Source organism: Branchiostoma floridae, chromosome 1 (genome assembly GCF_000003815.2).
Source record: "Branchiostoma floridae strain S238N-H82 chromosome 1, Bfl_VNyyK, whole genome shotgun sequence".
NCBI classification, from domain to species: domain Eukaryota; kingdom Metazoa; phylum Chordata; class Leptocardii; order Amphioxiformes; family Branchiostomatidae; genus Branchiostoma; species Branchiostoma floridae.
In genome coordinates this window covers 4,659,156-4,676,095 of record NC_049979.1, presented here as the reverse complement: position 1 = coordinate 4,676,095, position 16,940 = coordinate 4,659,156, and the positions used below count along the sequence as shown (strand labels likewise).

The 16,940-nt window shown below is 40.8% G+C and overlaps 2 protein-coding genes across 7 annotated transcripts in view; one reads left to right on the top strand and one right to left on the bottom strand.

Moving 5' to 3' along the window:
• The window catches only part of LOC118422449 (neural cell adhesion molecule 1-like), a 37,819-nt gene extending 35,003 nt beyond the window's left edge, over positions 1–2,816 (top strand). For all 5 annotated transcript variants that reach the window (XM_035830046.1, XM_035830055.1, XM_035830072.1 and 2 more), the window contains one exon: positions 346–2,816. In XM_035830046.1, coding sequence (XP_035685939.1) covers positions 346–418 — 73 coding nt within the window. In that variant the 3' untranslated portion in view covers positions 419–2,816. The remainder of the gene's footprint in view (positions 1–345) is intronic.
• Positions 2,817–3,230: 414 nt separating this feature from the next.
• Positions 3,231–16,902, bottom strand: LOC118422621 (cystathionine beta-synthase-like). Of its 2 annotated transcripts, XM_035830282.1 has the most exons (14): positions 16,720–16,902; positions 14,242–14,406; positions 13,540–13,646; positions 12,657–12,739; positions 11,411–11,665; positions 10,488–10,557; positions 9,821–9,912; positions 8,858–9,068; positions 8,173–8,278; positions 7,369–7,452; positions 6,733–6,867; positions 6,089–6,203; positions 5,392–5,476; positions 3,231–4,832 (listed from the first exon to the last, which is right to left on the bottom strand). In XM_035830282.1, exons 2-14 carry the CDS (start codon positions 14,382–14,384, stop codon positions 4,714–4,716), a joined length of 1,605 nt encoding a protein of 534 aa, XP_035686175.1. In that variant the 5' UTR covers positions 14,385–14,406; positions 16,720–16,902; the 3' UTR covers positions 3,231–4,713. The 2 variants fall into 2 exon arrangements, with proteins under 2 accessions (XP_035686175.1, XP_035686166.1); XM_035830273.1 differs by lacking the exons at positions 12,657–12,739; positions 13,540–13,646; positions 14,242–14,406; positions 16,720–16,902 and having other exon boundaries at positions 3,231–4,829; positions 11,411–11,645.
• Between the last annotated feature and the right edge of the window lie 38 nt (positions 16,903–16,940).

The window sequence follows — 16,940 nt, the reverse complement described above, 5'->3', positions numbered from 1 at the left end:
TGCATCGTCCCCCCCCCCCCCTTCTTTTCTTACACTCTGTTCTGTTTCAGTTCTCAGGTTTTCTGTACCTTCATGTATTTCTGTTCTCCCACAGTATGTCTGATTGCTTTTTGTTTTTCAGGACGCTTTTGTCTACCCTTTTCTGTCAATGTATGTCCAGCATGACTGATTTTCTAGCCTCGATAACCCCTTAAACTGGGGTTTTAGTCAAAACAGATGCAATCTGTGCCTACTTTCCTGTGATAGCTTTGAACATGAAATGAAATGCAACTTTCCCACACTATTATCAACAGTAATGTTCTTATTGTGCAATAACCTTTTTTTTTTTTTTGTCCTCTACTTTAGGACAAAAGAAGTGAATCCTGAGGAGGTCAAGCTGCAAGAAAGCACAGGAGACGATAAAGAGGCTCTAGCCTAATTCATTCCCACCTCATATTCAAGAAGGTCACTCTGCACTACACTCACATCCCACTACAAGATTATGACTACTTCATACAGTAGAGTCGATGTTGCATTCCAGGTGAAAAACACATGATTGTATAGCATGTTAGGTGGCACAGTGTTGCCCATGTTAATGTTGCTTTGAAAGAAACAAACTGCTGCCAAGTCCATACAGTACTGACAGAATTCTACTTTTCTTAGGGATAGTTGGAATGGACTATGTATGTGTCTGACAGAGCAAAGATCAGAAATTCTATGTTGGGAACAGTTTAAAAGAATATTATTTCTTCATTTGTCCTGATATCAATGTGGCAAAGTTATCAGTGAAATCAGATGTCACACAGGACACACTATAGCTTTATGTTGTTTTAAAAATCAAACAAAAACAATCTGGAATTGCACAATTTTTGTAAAAATCGGCAAATTTTTCAAACATTCAAACATTGTGAAGGCAGTCAATATCATTTCCATAGAAGTAAGGATCAGACCCCAAGGATAAAGTAGTTGGGGCTACAGTCTACTTCTCAGTTCTACCTTTTACTAGTTTTAGCTAGAGATGTTTTGTGAAACAAGGTATCCAAGAGTATTGTTATATTTCCAGTAGACAGGCACGAATTGAAAAAAAAAATGTTCCAATCATAGTCATTACAACCTAATGATACTTAACCACTGCAACTGTAAAGACAAGCCTGCACTGAACCCATGGATTGCTTGTCTGTCACTCTTGATTGACACGTGTATACCTACATGTCAACTGTAATTGGACCTTGATGTGTACAACAGGAGGTACTTTCCAATTAGGGTCATGCAAGCTCCCTTAATGAAGATATATCTCCACCATCAACTGGAACACTGGAGGGAATTATCGATCGGTAAAACACTTCTCTGTACTAATAGTCCAACAGGTTATTGTGCAAATTGCAGTAGATCTTGCCAGCTGTTGCAATAGGATTAAACTGTGCAATGCAGCTTTAGCGATGGAGAGTAGCTTCTTGATGAAATATGACATCAGTATGCAAAGAAGCTCCAGCTCGTGCAAAGTAATAGGATGGATGTTGTAGAGGCGTGGGGGAAAAAAGATGTACATTGTTTCTTGTGTTCCTGCATCAGGGTCACCTCTACAATTTATTGTTGTTCTCCTGTAGTTTGATGGGGTTCTTCTGCCACAGATATAGCCCGTAGCTTTGTCCTGGATACATGACAAGGATGAAGTGTTGGTAGCATGATAGTACGGTGGCTTGGTGCATAGCTGTTTCCACCGAGTGTGGGTGCATTTACTGAGGTCCATCCTGTTTATGAACACAAGCTATCCAAAATGTTTCTACTCTGCTTTTGTATTCCTCATGACCTTTACTTTGTTTCCTGTTGCAAGCCTGTACTTAATTTCTTTAAATTAACTTTTGTTGCAAAACAGTCCATTTTAAAAGCAAAGTGATACCTGTAATTCTTTAACACTAAACCCAAACACAAGCTTGGCTACTGTGTGATGCACCCATGCTGGGAGGAAAGAGACACACACATCTATATGCTCACTTCAAACCATATTGTTACACATTTTCAGACGACAAGAAAATAAGCAAATTAGTATGCCTAGAATCCTATCTGCTGGCCACTGGTGCAAATCTTCTGACTGGCCAGGTCAGAACTTGTAGATGTATCTTGTGCTGTGGTTCCTTCCTTGTGAATCTCCTGTTGATGACAAGTCCTGTGAGGTTTGTTGGTGCTGGTACATCGATGCCCGTCTTGCCTGTAAGCCAGCAAATATCACTGGTACTGTTGAGTTGCAGATGTATCCGCTTTTATCTGTATTTCGATGCTTGCCATTTAGTACTCTTTTTAGTGAGCACTTTATTTGTTGCATTTTATGATGGGAGTGGAGCTAAGTTTTTCAGTGCCAATGTTTATTGTAAAGAAATACTAAGTTACATTATGGTTACCATGAACTTGATTCCTTTCTTGTGCAGGACTCTGTTTACCACTTCTTTCATTCAGACAGAAATAGTGTAGCACTGAAGTCAGGGGACATGTTTTGAACTATAATAGCTTGTTGTATGTATATTTGGAGTAGTCTATTTTTGTTATTGTTTGTTACCATGGTTACTTGCACACTTTTATTCAATGATTGTATCATTGTTTTTGAATGAAGAATAAAATTTCCTGTTGTATAGTAGTAGCAGTAGTATCACTCAGATAATACATTTAAATGTGTTCACAAACGTGTATCTATAGCACAGTGTTACTCTGAACATGGATAGTCATATTAAATTCACTTTCTAGACTTGTGCGAGTCTTTTTTCAGACCAAAGCGGCCTTTTGACTATTTTTAAAGACTGTATCTAGATGTTTGTTGTTTGGAAATAAAGTGTGACATGTAGGACTGGTCTTGACCACTGGGGCATTTTCTTTTTTTAATTTTCTTGTTGATTTATATTAAAATATGCCCGATTGCCATGTGAGACTTCACAATATCGGTGCCGCATTACTATTAAGCCTCCAGGAGCAACAGATAAATGTAAGAGAAACATAGTCTCCATTAGTTAGTTTATTCAGAAAATCAGCCTCATAGCTTGTACAAAACAAGCTGGATATGACTGATTTGTAGAATTGTTGCATAGCAACTTCAAAAGTCTTCGATCGGGGGTGGCGAGACGCTTTCACGCAAACTCCCTTTCCCGTCACAAGATAACATAGCCAACATAGAGAATCGCAAACCAACGCCCCCCCCCCCCCCAAAAAAAACCCAACCCCATTCGAAGACTGCAACGGAGGCTAAGAGAAACATTAGATGAGACATTCTTATCATCTTTATTTAATGTCATCCCACCAGGGTACATGAAGAATTCCTCTCGTGCAGTAGATTGCTAACAGCTCTCTCATTGTACATTGACTCCTCTTGACCTCAGAGATTAAGTAGTGATCACCTACAACGTATGCCTGGGAGTAGGCCACTTGACCTGTAATTGTGTTTTCAAACCTTCAAATACACAAACTCCATAATGGTCTTGAGCTATCTCCCTGTTTGTATATTTGCATACAGCAGAAATTCGAAAAATAGCCAGTCGCCCACAAATTCTAGAAATAGCCAGGCCCAACTGATTTTCATTTCGGGCTCTAACCAATGTTTGATCATCTTCCTTCCTCACTTTATTTTATTGCATTGTCACACAAAACCAAGCATGTAAGTCACTAAACAAAATACAATTACCATAACTTAAGTAGTCACAAGTCAACTGTGCTATAAATATTGTGAATGACAGAAAAAAAGATAAATCTATACCAACATCACAGGTGGATTACCTGGACCAAGTCTACTCTACTTTCAGACATTAATTCAACTGTCGAAGGAAATTTCAAGTTTGTTGAAACATGACACAAAGTTAAAATAGTAATTTGATGATAGTAAATAGTTCAAAATAATACAGAAACTCTACCCGTCTTCTTTTTATATTACATACAATCGGGACAACTTAAATCCTCCATACAGACAAATCCTAAAATTTAAGAAACCTCTAGGTCTGCAACAGCAAACTAGTTCATACCATTACTGTTATCCATATTATGAAGCAAAGATGGCTTTGTCTGTCAGAAACTAGTCTCAACAAGAACCTGTTATTTTCCATACCATTTATGGCAACATAAAGTTGTTCTAAGCCCAGTCAAGATTGACATAGCATATTTTCAAACTTTATTGACCTGTAATAGTGCAAATGATGTTGGTTGTTGTTGTTGTATATACCTAAAAGTGATGTTCTTTATATCCTTGCATATTCCATACCTCAGCAGCTTGGCAGACATCTTACAACTAATTAGCCAGTTAAGAAGTACAATGTATATGAAAATAATTTTCAGCTAAAATACAACCACAACAAAATTGACAATCCTGAAGCTCCAAACCTTATTGAAACATATGGGGGATATAGACCTCTTATCATTATCTAATTCCACTCTTGTTCTTTGCATCTTCCATGTGCATGTATTCATAGTGGGACATTATTGCTTTGAAACTAGCCAAACCATTGGAGAAATTACACAGAAACCACTTCAGGCACCCAATATACCTCAATTCTACACCTGGGTGCTGACTGGTAACCAGAGGGAAGGCCCAGAGTTGGCCGACCATACATAACTTAAAAGACGATGGTAGAAAGAGACACTGGACTGTCAGGGACTACTTTAGTGTCTGCCATGCATGACAGATCATACTGGAAAAACTGTACTATGTATTGTGTGCAGGTGTAAACCGGATGTACTATGTATGTATGTCGGCCGGGTTCACTGTCCGTTCTTGCCGTTGGTGCTCTTGGGGTGGTGCGTGATGAAGTTCAGGAGGTCGATGGCAGTCACCAGGCCAAAGATCATCTTCTTGGACTGAAGCTCACTTCCCCCATCTACTGATAAGGAAACACACAAACAAAATTCCAAACCTTGTTAACACTTGGCTTGGGGCGCATTACCCCAACATTGCAACATGATCCTTTAAAATTTGGGCCCAAAACATTTCATGAAGGTGAAAATGTTAAATAAAAAAACTGGACCGACAGGTTGAAACAAAATTTTTTTTCGAAAGGTCTGGGGGAAGATCATCTGGCTGAGACAAACAGTCTGAGGAATTTAATTTCATGTTTTATACAATGAATCCCTTCCTTTGATTTGTTACTAATGTTCTGAATAAAAGGCATTGATTTTAGACTCAAAATATGTGTATTTTTTTTATTCAGTCTGTTTTCTTTAGCCAGGGTGACCCAACTCAGTGTAAGTAAGTCACTGCTTTACAGTGGGGCCCTGTATGTGGCTCTGAATGGCGATATTTATGGGCTTGTGATAGCCAAACTTGGATTATTTTTTCTCAGGACTTAATTTTTATTTTGAAAATAAAAAAATGGAAGGGCAAATCCGAGAAGCAACAAATAAAATTGGTGTGACCTCAGCAAGAAAAAAAACGAAACTCACATTGTCTCTGTTCGTGGATGACCAGGGCAAAGTGCTGTGTGTCCAGGATACGAGACAGACAGCCGAGGGTGTCATCCAGGGTTATCTGCAACAGAGCAAGAAAAATATGTGTCTGTGGTTACAATACAATACAGCAGCTCTCCCCTACACAGAAACGTATACGTACCTACTACAAATTCAACTACCAGTGATGAACAGTTAAGAACTGTACTAGCTACCAACTAATCACCACCTTTGATTATACATGTACAAATGTTATAATGACACTGACTTCTTCATGTACAATTCATAGTTGTTTTGTGCACTCCTGCTACTGTCACTGTTTAAGTGTTCGACCAGGATTACGTGAAAAACAGGTCTAAATGACATTGTATTTTTCTGGGTAAACATATAAAGTGCAAGTGATCATCCTCTTGAAGTTGTGCAGAAGTTGCTGTAGGCCTTAAAATCCTTTTTGTCCCCAAATGAACCACAGTTTCTACAAGAAGAGTAAGCCATGACTGTTGCACAGTGTACAGTCCCTTGGCCGCACCTGGGGCAATTACTGTCATATTGAGGTCACGTGAGTGGCGCCAAATGGCAGCTCGCTCCAGACCCTTTGTACCTATTGTAAGCTCCTCGTAATTGAGCCCCTGGCTGCCAAGAGAGAGTAGTCAGCCCACCCAATGATTAAAAAAATAATAATAATAGTACACACCTGCACCTGCTGTGGCTGCTTGTACAGCATATGGGAGACTGGAGTCTGGCTGTTGACTCGTCCTGCCACTAGCTGGGACATCATGTTCCCCAGGGTCACCATACCCAAAATCTCCCTACAACACAAAGGTGAAGGAAGGCATTTTACAAAAATGGTGATGGTACATTTTGCATCAAAACCTCTGCTTGGAGAGTACAACTCAGTACCTTGTACCTCCTAGTTGTATTTTTGTGGATAAGCTAAAAATGTGGAAGTGATCATCCTCTTGATCACAGTTTCTACAAGAAGAGTAAGCCATGACTTGTTGCACCGTGTACACTCCTGCACCTGCACCATACCCAAAATCTCCCTACAACTCAAAGGTGAAGGCATTTTACAAAAGTGGTGACGATTAGGGGTGGGTACCAGTACGCCAGTGGGAGTCAAATACTCCACAAAACAGATTTCTTTGTTGTGAAATGGACCATTGTTTTGAGTATCGCCCATTCACAAATTCTCACATACTGAATCAGGTTCAGGTCCAAACTCTGCACCTGAACCAGACCTGAATTTTCTGTACCGGTACCCAAACCCTAGTGACGCTACATCTTAGGCTCCCGTAGCTCAACTGGTAGCAGACTCACAGTTGAGCTCCTGGCACTTACCCTGCCTCACCCACCACAGGCATCTGGTCAATGCCCTCTTTCTTCATGAGGTCGATGGCCTCAGCACAGGTCACGGTAGGCAGTACTGTGATGGGGGCATGGAGCTGGAGGTCATGGACCTTCATGTCCCACCACCTATGGCACAACAACATCAGTCAAATCATAAACTACAAGGGCTCCAAGCCTGTATAAGCAGGTTAGTGCTGGTAAAAGTTGGGCTGTGCAGGTATTTCAGGTATTTCTGATGTATACCTGCACGCAACCTGCACCAGGTTATGCACTGTGTATTGCTCTAAAGTGGATTTTCTTTGCCGTACTGATTGTACCTTTTTATTTAATGTTTAGTTTCTATGCAAGACAGTATACACTACCCACCATCTACAACGCATTTTTGCAACTGTAGATGACACACCACACAAAATTGTACACTGTCAACCCTGTACAAAAGAATTATTGAACACATCATCTTTCAGGAGTTTTCTGGCCGTGGTGGACACAGAAAAGTTTGTTTTTTTTTAACGCAAAATATGCCTGGAAGCCAACTAGTCCACTTTCCATCTGACATGGAGGTAAATGAATTAAAAAAAGGTGCCGCCGCAAGAGAAAGGTGTATTGCCTCCAGGTGTATGGACTCACCATGGCTTATTCATTTCTGCCCCCTCTGATGTCTTCTCTAGCAGGTTCCTCTCCGACATCCAGTCATCGCTCAAGTGCTTGGACCTGAATGGTTCAACACACACATCAGAGAATGAATGGATGACAAAACGAAAGAAGCTTACTTGGGCACGTAGAACAATTGTTGTATATAGACATTACCAAAACTCCAGATTAGGGCTGTATACCTGAATACCCGTACCTGTACCGTTCCTGTAAAATTGTTAAGGTACAGGTCCGGACCTAAACATCTGTGTACCTGTGCCTAAGCTAACTAAAGCACTAGTGGACACCACTTTTTAAGACGCAATTGTGATAATCATTGCAGTTGAAAATTTGGGAAACTTCATCTTGCGGCTCTAATATATAATTCTTCATTCAAAGACGACAGTTTATTATTATAAAAGTCAGTTGGCTACAGACAACTTACAGATGATTAATTAAACTTGTTAGGTACATGTTCGGGTCCAGACCTGTACCTAAACCCGTGTACCTGTACCTAACATTTATTCAGGTACACAGCTCTACTCCAGATCCTACTAGGGAATTACTGTCATCATCATCAACGGTCGGCTGCATTTAAGTTCGCAGGGATTTATTTTCGCGGTAGCAGGGAAATGTAGTGTTCACGATGGTTTGAAGTTCGCGGTAGCGCCATAGATCGTAGTAAAAAAACTATAATGGGAAAATGTTCGTGGTGGTTTTAAATTCGCGTTGAAGTGACCATCGCGAAAAACCACGCACATAAAACCACCGCAAACATTTCTGTATTTACAGTAAACCTACATGTAGTTACGGATGGAGTCGGGCAGGATGACCACACAGCGCTGTCCTTCCTTCAGGTCCTTGGCGCACTGTACAGCAGCTGCCATCGCACTGCCGGAACTGCCACCTGAAAATATCACAACAGTTAGGGAATGTCATTCGTAGCTTTGGTAAAATGACAGCTCAGAGACGGAATTTGACCGGTCTCGACTTTATTCATCTTAAGAAACTTTAGGGAATGATTATGAGGCCAACACATAAGAAAAATTACACACATGATCCTTACCCCTAAATGATTTTACAAAATTTCAATTGTTTTACTTCCTTCTTTTATGAATGTACTTAGCATAGACAAGAGTTGTGCATGGTGATCATACTACATTCAGCTGGAACTGAACCATACTGATAACCATATTAATATTGACACCATTAGTTTTCTCAAACCAGCCCAGGGAGTCACCAACTCAAACTACAGCCCATATTAGCACGAACAGACACATACAAATACTCCTTTTCCCCCCGAAACTACACCTGCCTGGCACGGTCGTTACAGCCCCCACAGTTGGGTCGTTCTGTGCCAGGCTGGAGGCTTGCCCACCTTAGCCCGGGACCTCAACTCCTCCCACCACCACCCGACTTTGCCTCTGATGGGGTTATCTGGGGATAGTGGAATGTACAGTAGATGTAGGAACTGTAGGGATCTTACCACACAGGAGACCTTCCTCCCGGATCAGCTTGCGGGCCATGAGGAATGTTTCCCTGTCGGTTGACTTGTACCACTTGTCCACCACTTGTCTGTCCAGCACGGTGGGGACAAAGTCGTACCCGATTCCTTCCACCTCGTAGAAGTTTGTGTCTGTCTTGTTCAGCTCTTCGGGTTCGGCTAGATCCGAGCCTTCGGGATCAACAGCAACAACCTGCACAACATGTCTCTCGCTATTATTTGTTTTTTTGTAACATGTATTTAAAATTGTGTATGTAGGTCTATAAGACTCATTAGGACTTTAAACTGTATCTCTGTTATATACGTTGTCTGACCCTTGCCTCTTCCCTCATGACCTCAATTAAAAGCGGCCTGCAGGCCGATTTGAGCTTTCATGAATAAACAAAGGTTCAAACAAACAAACATAATGTACATCTCAGTCTACTTAGTCTAGTCACATGTACGTGATGATGAGATGAAAGTTTATTCGCAAGTTTGTGCCCGTAGGCAAATTGCAAGTACATGGTAGAAACAAGATAGGGGATATACATGTACATGTAACATCGTACAAAGAGACTACACAAATACTAGTGTTGATTATCGTTGAAGAGATTCATTAGTCACGTATGGTCACAGTTAATAAAAGTTTTCATCGATCAGTGACTTATCAAAGGTAAGCAAACATACCTCCAAATTTTCGATGACCTTTGATAAGTCACTGATCGATGAAAACTTTTATTAGTGTTGATTATATCTAGATAGGTTGGGTCTGATGATAATACGTAAGTCCTGAGAAAAAAATGTGTTTCTGATTTTAGCCCTGAAAGAAATACATTTTGTATTTCATATTTCATATATTTCAAAAGATTTTGACCTCAGTGATCCAAGAAATATAGTAAACTGAAGTGAATCGAGACACTGGTATTTTGAACATCATATGGTAATTACAGATATGCACTGTACTACCTTAATGTTGGGGTATTTTTCCTTCAGCTTCCTGGCCAGTCCACTGATGGTTCCTCCTGTTCCTGCTCCAGCTACAACCATGTCCACAGGGCCTGGAGAAAATACAAGTCATTAATGTCAACATCAACAATCTTCTGGCCTATTATTTGTAAGTCATTTGCTTGGGCATTGTCATATCTATGAATTTAAGGAGTTACATCTGGTACAGTTTCTACTAGAGTGCATACAAAAAGGTCATTACACACAAAAAGGTCATTAAAAAAATTAAGTTCCCTTGATACATGTGTGTCGTTTTCATACAATATTAATAAGAGTAGGCAATCGTCAGTATCGTAAGACTATGCATGCTCTTTTCCGTAAGGTTTAGGCATCCTATTTTTATTTCCCGTAACTGGTAGGGAAAACCATCTTATTTACATAATTTGTAGCGAGGCCACCAAATTTAGAGTAATTGCCTTCCTTCATTTAGCGTAATATGTAGGGGTTCTTCTGAATTCAACGTAAATCGTTGTCGGGACCCCCCCATGCAGACACTGTATGAGTAGTACAGAAATATCACGCAATACAATATGAAGAACACAATAGTCTTCAATAATGTCAGTAAACTCATGACTGCAGAAGCCTCCAGAACAAAAAGCACAAAGTAAAAAAAAACACTAGTACCCACCATCACACTGTGCTATGATCTCCTCCGCTGTCCCATCATAGTGAGCAATGGGGTTACTGGGGTTCCGATACTGGAAAGTTGAAAGGTTGCACAATCTTAGTACAGGTAGCCAACAATACATCAACCAGTGAGTCCATTGCTGTTGGCTAAATCAAGCATTAAAGGTGTATTGCCTTCAGGCCCAAATATCATTCAACTTTTACTTTCAACCGTATCTTTTTCGCACAAATATTTTGTGCTAGATAAAATGCTTTAATTCTCTATGTTTGATTATTGCATGGCCTCCAGCGCCATGTAGACCAAGGAGGTTAAAACTTGTTCTGACTAAGTGGGAGTTTCAGTTTCATTCCCATCATTTCAGTTTCGGTATTACTGCAAAGTCATTACCACGTCATGCCAACAATTGTTCCCCAAAAGAACTAGGCACCTTTCCAAGTTTCACTTTCACTCAGTTTCTGTCTACCCCACTCGCAAATTATCACAGAAGCCTGTAGAATATTGATGTGAGACATAACATTTTATACATTAGTCCAGGGTTGTAGCCAGCAGCAACTGTCGTTACATCCTTTGACAGAATTTTGCAGCTGGGGACAGAAAAAAATTTGCCCATTCCGTCCTCTATTATGGACAAAAATTGATATGTAAAGATATAATAAAACTGTCTCCCTTGTGTATTTTCACCAAACCAGATGGCGTTGAACAGCTTAGTCTACCAGCAAAATTTACACCTCAAAAAGGGTTTCAGAGGGTCTAGATTTCAAAATTTTCCGGGGAACATGTCTGGACACCCCTAGAAACGTTGTGCAACCTCTTGTGCCTTGGGTGCTTGATAGGATTCAAAATCGAGGGGACGGAAAATGATTTCAGGCTGGCTACAACTCTGCATTAGTCTACGTATTTCCTAGTGCCCTACAGTGTCCTACCTGGTCCAGGATATGTGAGTTAGGAATCTCCTGGTTCAGACGCTGTGCCACTCCTATGTGAGACTCGGGTGCATCAAACGAGGCACTTGTCGGGGTGCGCACAATCTCTGCTCCCAGGGCGCGCAGGATGTTCACTTTCTCCATACTCATCTTCTCTGGCATGACGATGATGCATCGGTACCCTTTCACTGCGGCAGCCAGGGCCAGGCCAATACCTGCAGGAATACAGTAAAGACAATACATGCAGGGTTCTAGCTAGTGCATTTTAGCGTAGTGGGCCACTACGCTAAAATTTGTGACCACTACGCTAAAATAATGGTCACTACGCTTATTTTTAACTAGTGTAGTGATGCTTTGCTATCATTTGCTTGTTCAACAATGTCTAATCAATGTCTGAACAATTAAAAATGATGATATGCCACTCAAAATGATATGTTAACAACTAAAGGAGTCAATGAACAATAAACAATAAACTGATAAAAGAATCCTTCAAATTACATGTGATGTTAACAGAGTGCCAACTTTTAACTTTACATTTTCAGAATGACCCGCTACCATGCCATTCCCCCTACGCTAAAATAAAATCCTGGCTAGAACCCTGACATGTAAACGGTACACCACAAATATAGAAAAGGGGTGTGTAGCTGCACTTGAGCTTTTCCGTCTGCTGGACTTTGGTCATGTTCATGTTTGTCCATCTTGCGGAACTCATACTATAGTATGACTCATAGTAGATTTAGGCGGATTTAGGGCATATGAGGAATGCCAGTTTTCATATTGGAAAGATTCGTACAACACTTGTAGACACAGAGCATGGCAAAAGATCAGCATCTTAAAAGTTAAAACAAAACACAGGTTGCATTACATATACCTTTGACAAATTCACATCTGCTGCAGAATAGAAAACTTGCTATATGACTTTGGTACCATAAGGTGGCAGAAGTAAAAGACAAAAAAACACCTAGTACAGGACCTAGCTGGAGAAACTCAAAAGATTAAGTGCTTTCATCGCCCGGAAAGAGGCACAGGGCACGGCGGCTGACAAAACTACAGGTAGAAAGAAACTAGCTGCTAGTATACATGTAGGTATAAGGAGGACCTCAGGTAAAGGTCTAGCAAACATTTTTGAATGTACTGTATGCTTGTTGGTAAGCGCTTTATCTTAAAATTATAACATAAAGTCTATCAAACTTGATAACAGGTGTCCGCATTGAAGAACTCACACTTCGCATCTACAACACAACACAACAGTGTCGGCATTGAAGAACTCACGCAGGGCAATCCTGTCCTTCACACTGCCTCCCGCATTGAAGAACTCACACTTCGCATCTACAACACAACACAACAGGTGTCAGCATTGAAGAACTCACACTTCGCATCTACAACACAACACAACAGGTGTCAGCATTGAAGAACTCACACTTCGCATCTACAACACAACACAACAGGTGTCAGCATTGAAGAGCTCACACTTCGCATCTACAACACAACACAACAGTGTCGGCATTGAAGAACTCACACTTCGCATCTACAACACAACACAACAGGTGTCAGCATTGAAGAACTCACACTTCGCATCTACAACACAACACAACAGGTGTCAGCATTGAAGAACTCACACTTCCCATCTACAACACAACACAACAGTGTCACCTGCAGTCTGTACGGTACCCACGTCACAGAAAATTCAGCAACCTTCTTTCAAGTTCAATTAACAAATATGGCTTAAGTTTGTCGAGTGTGTGACTAGCGCTTAATGATGGTAGACTGTTAATCAGGGTTCTAGCCAGCATCCGTCCCTCTCCCCTTTGACAGAATTTTGCTGCTGGGGAAGGACAAAAATTTTGCCCATTCCATCCTCTGTGCTGGACAAAAATCAGCATGAAAAGATTTTAATTGAATCGAGCAGAGTCTGCCAGCAAAATTTGCCACTCAAAAAACAGGAAATAGCATTTCAAAATTTTCCCATGGAGCAAGCCCCCGGACCCCCACAAGGATTGCCAAACCTTCAACAGGATTTCCACTCATAATCCAGGGCATGGAAAAAAAATTCAGGCTGGCTAGAACACTGCTGCTAACTATTCTTAGAACGGGACAGAGGAGGTGGACATGAGATTTTAAAGACTTACAGAGCTCACACTTGACACCAAAAGTCTTAGAGATGTTGTTGATCTTGACCAGTGGGGTGTTGCCGATCATGTTGAGGATGTTGGGGACAACCTTCTCTGGACGTTTCCTTCAATTCAAACAACATGTGTCATTTATTAGTTAGCACCAGCTAAACAATATGAACGGATATGATTATCATTACCTTTAGATTCAAAGTAATTACTGAAGGATCAAGAAAATGACTTAAAGACATAATGAAAATTCTCTCATGATCACCCTTGCCAACTTTTATACAAAAAAAAAAAAAAAATGGGAATACGTATTACCAATATCCTATTCCTAATATTCATGCAGCTGTATTTATTTTCAAGCAGCCAGACTAGACTAGGATACTGTCCCAGCCTACATTATATCCACATCTCAAGCTTTGCGAGGAATTTCCCTGAAATGGTGATACAAAACTGCAGACACATCTGAAACTGTGCTCTGAGATCAATACTGTAAATGCAGAAACTTTTGGAGTGGTTTAAAATGTTCTCGGTTTTCATGGTGGCCACTTCACCGCAAACTTAAAAACATCGCGAACATTTTTCCATGGCAGTAAACGACTACAGTGCCTGGTGTTACCGCGAACTTAAAACCACCGCGAAAAGTCCTTTTTCACGCTACTGCAAATTAAATCCCCGCAACCTTAAATGCATTTACAGTATTCCAGTCCTTACCTTGGGGGCAGGTGAACATGTGGAGACTTGTCTGCAGACACTCCCAGGTGCCAGGTGCAGCGGCTGGGCAGGTTGGGAGGAATCCACTTCCTTCCGTTGTCATCTGCCACTGGGCATGACTCTGTCTTTGGGTTCTCCGACATCCTCACTGTGCTGTGTGCTGTTCTGTGTGAAAACAAGTAACAGTTTAGATGCCTGATACGTTGGGATCTGATCAGATCAAGTTTTTAACCTCCTTGGTCAGATGATCTGACCAAGGAGGTTAAAAACTTGATCTGACTAAGTGGGAGTTTCAGTTTTATTCTCTTCATTTCAGTTTCGGTATTACTGCAAAGTCATTGCCACGTCATGCCAACAATTGTACCCCAAAAGAACTAGGCACCCTTCCAAGTTTCACTTTCACTCAGTTCCTGTCTACAACACTTGCAAATTATTACAGAAGCATGTAGTATATTGATGTGAGAGAAACATATTTATAAAATTATAGCCTGGTATCCAGCCTAATTATAGCTCCCAAGTCTCTTCTGGCTCTTCTTCAGCAGAGAGGACAGAAGAGACTCTGGAGCTATAATACAGCTGGATAGCAGGCTAACATACATAGTAATATTTTGGTACACATCATGCAGTGTATGTTTACATAGGCCCTGTTTATACTAAGCCTTCAAATCGGAATCGGGTAAGCAGCATGCCACAGGCATATATGATCTTATCCATAGGATCCACACAATATTCCAGCAAAGGCGCAGAAAATACCTAAATTTTGATATGACCATGTGACCCATAACCAGGTCAATATAAGGAGTAAGCCGGTTTGAAGCCACATTTTTGTACAGACTATGGCCCCATTCGCAATTTGCGTGAGCCACATAAAATGATAAATCCTGCTTCTGTGGTTGCGGCTCAAAATATGATTTGTAGTATGAACGGGGCCATAGAGACAAAAACTAAAGCACACCAAAGATGAATACATGCTGTGACGTGCAATCAGTCCTTTGCAGTGAACAAAGGTTTGAAACCAGTGGGTTTACCTAATAAATCTGACACCATGACAGGCATGGCAATCATGTGATCAACATTTACATTCATGGGATTCTACAAACAAAGCCTACTGAATAGATGTATTAAAACATGGCCAGCTTTCTCCAACTGATCACAAGTGGGTATTTATGTAACATAACAAAAACTGGACTTTATCATGTGGTCACAAAGTCAGGGCTCAAGAGTCATATGACTTTAGTTTAGAATTGAGGTCTCACATATAACAGTTTTAACAGTGAGGCTGGGTCACTGCTACACAAAGGATTTGCTTCCACTTACTACTTACCAATGTCATGGAGAAAGATAGCACAATCAACACAAATGCAAAACAAGCTACCATGCTGTTATACTGCATGAGTGTAGAGTTCTGAAAACACATATCTCTCATCAAGGCTCCCACAGGCCATGGTAGATACTGACACCTCTTTGTTCATAGTTTCTGTCTCCATGCCATAGGTTATGAAAAATGCGACAGTTTCTATATAACCTTATGTTACATGCACAAGAGAACTGTTCAACGGCTTTGGCCTTAGAGTAGTTACATCATTCGGTGGAGGAAGCAGACGAATGCACTTAACATGCAACTTGATGGTAAAACTAAAAGCCATAGTTGAGAAGGAAGTACAGGTTGCTAAAAGTAATTTTCTTTGCCTCATTTAATACCTTCGCAAAGGTTATGTTTTGGGAAGCGTTTGTTTGGGTAGCATATGTCTGTTGTTTGGTGGAGGAGATGATCAAGTTATATGATTTATGCAAATGAGAACCTTATTTACATAATTAATGAAAAAACAATTAATACAGCAGGTTAGGATCATTTGGTGAAGGTATGGGGTTGTGGATTCTAGTTTTGATTTAATTCACGCAAGGAGCCTTGATTTACCTTGATTTGTTATTGACTTTTGACAAATCTACATGCACAACTACTACTTATTGGCTCCTATAGACCAGCTAGACTCTTTTTCATTATTGAGTCTTGGTCAATGGCAAATGAAGCTGAGTTTATTTTTAATCAAGGAGGTTACAATATCTGTAAAGTTCACCCTGAAGAGAATGTAGCAGCTGAAAATCACTGTCTCAAGTCAAAGTCAACTGTGATGGAAACCGAACATAATGAACATAAGTTACTCATTGAGTTGCTGGATATATCGATCAGGGACAAAACATGATGCAACAACAAATGTGTAACGTAACGCTGAAGCCGCATACTTTTGCTATGTTCTTAAGTTTCGCCTATATCGCAGTGGCCGTAAACACTCATATCTGTACACCAGTAAGACTACGTTCAGTCTGACTACGTTGTGCCTGACCCTGGGGGCAATGTGCCCGATCACGCGGGGTCGCATATGGTCTCATGGCAGCTTCGTCATGGGCTAGCACTTTTCCTATCTCTACAAACAGTCGGTGTCTTTCTTGTACTTGCTTATAAGTGGCTTTACTAACCTGTTTATCGAACGGTACAATCAGATCTGAACCTGCGCCTGTAGAGGAGAGTTGTGAGATAAAACGTAGACGTGCTGTGCTGTCGTTACAACGTTTGTACGTAACGTTGCGTGTGACTCTCTGTTCCCTCCAACCCGGATATGAGACGTGCGTGACGTGTGGGGTGTGACGGAGGTGTGACATGACCTGCCGGAAATGGTTGTTTGCAAGGGGCAAATCGT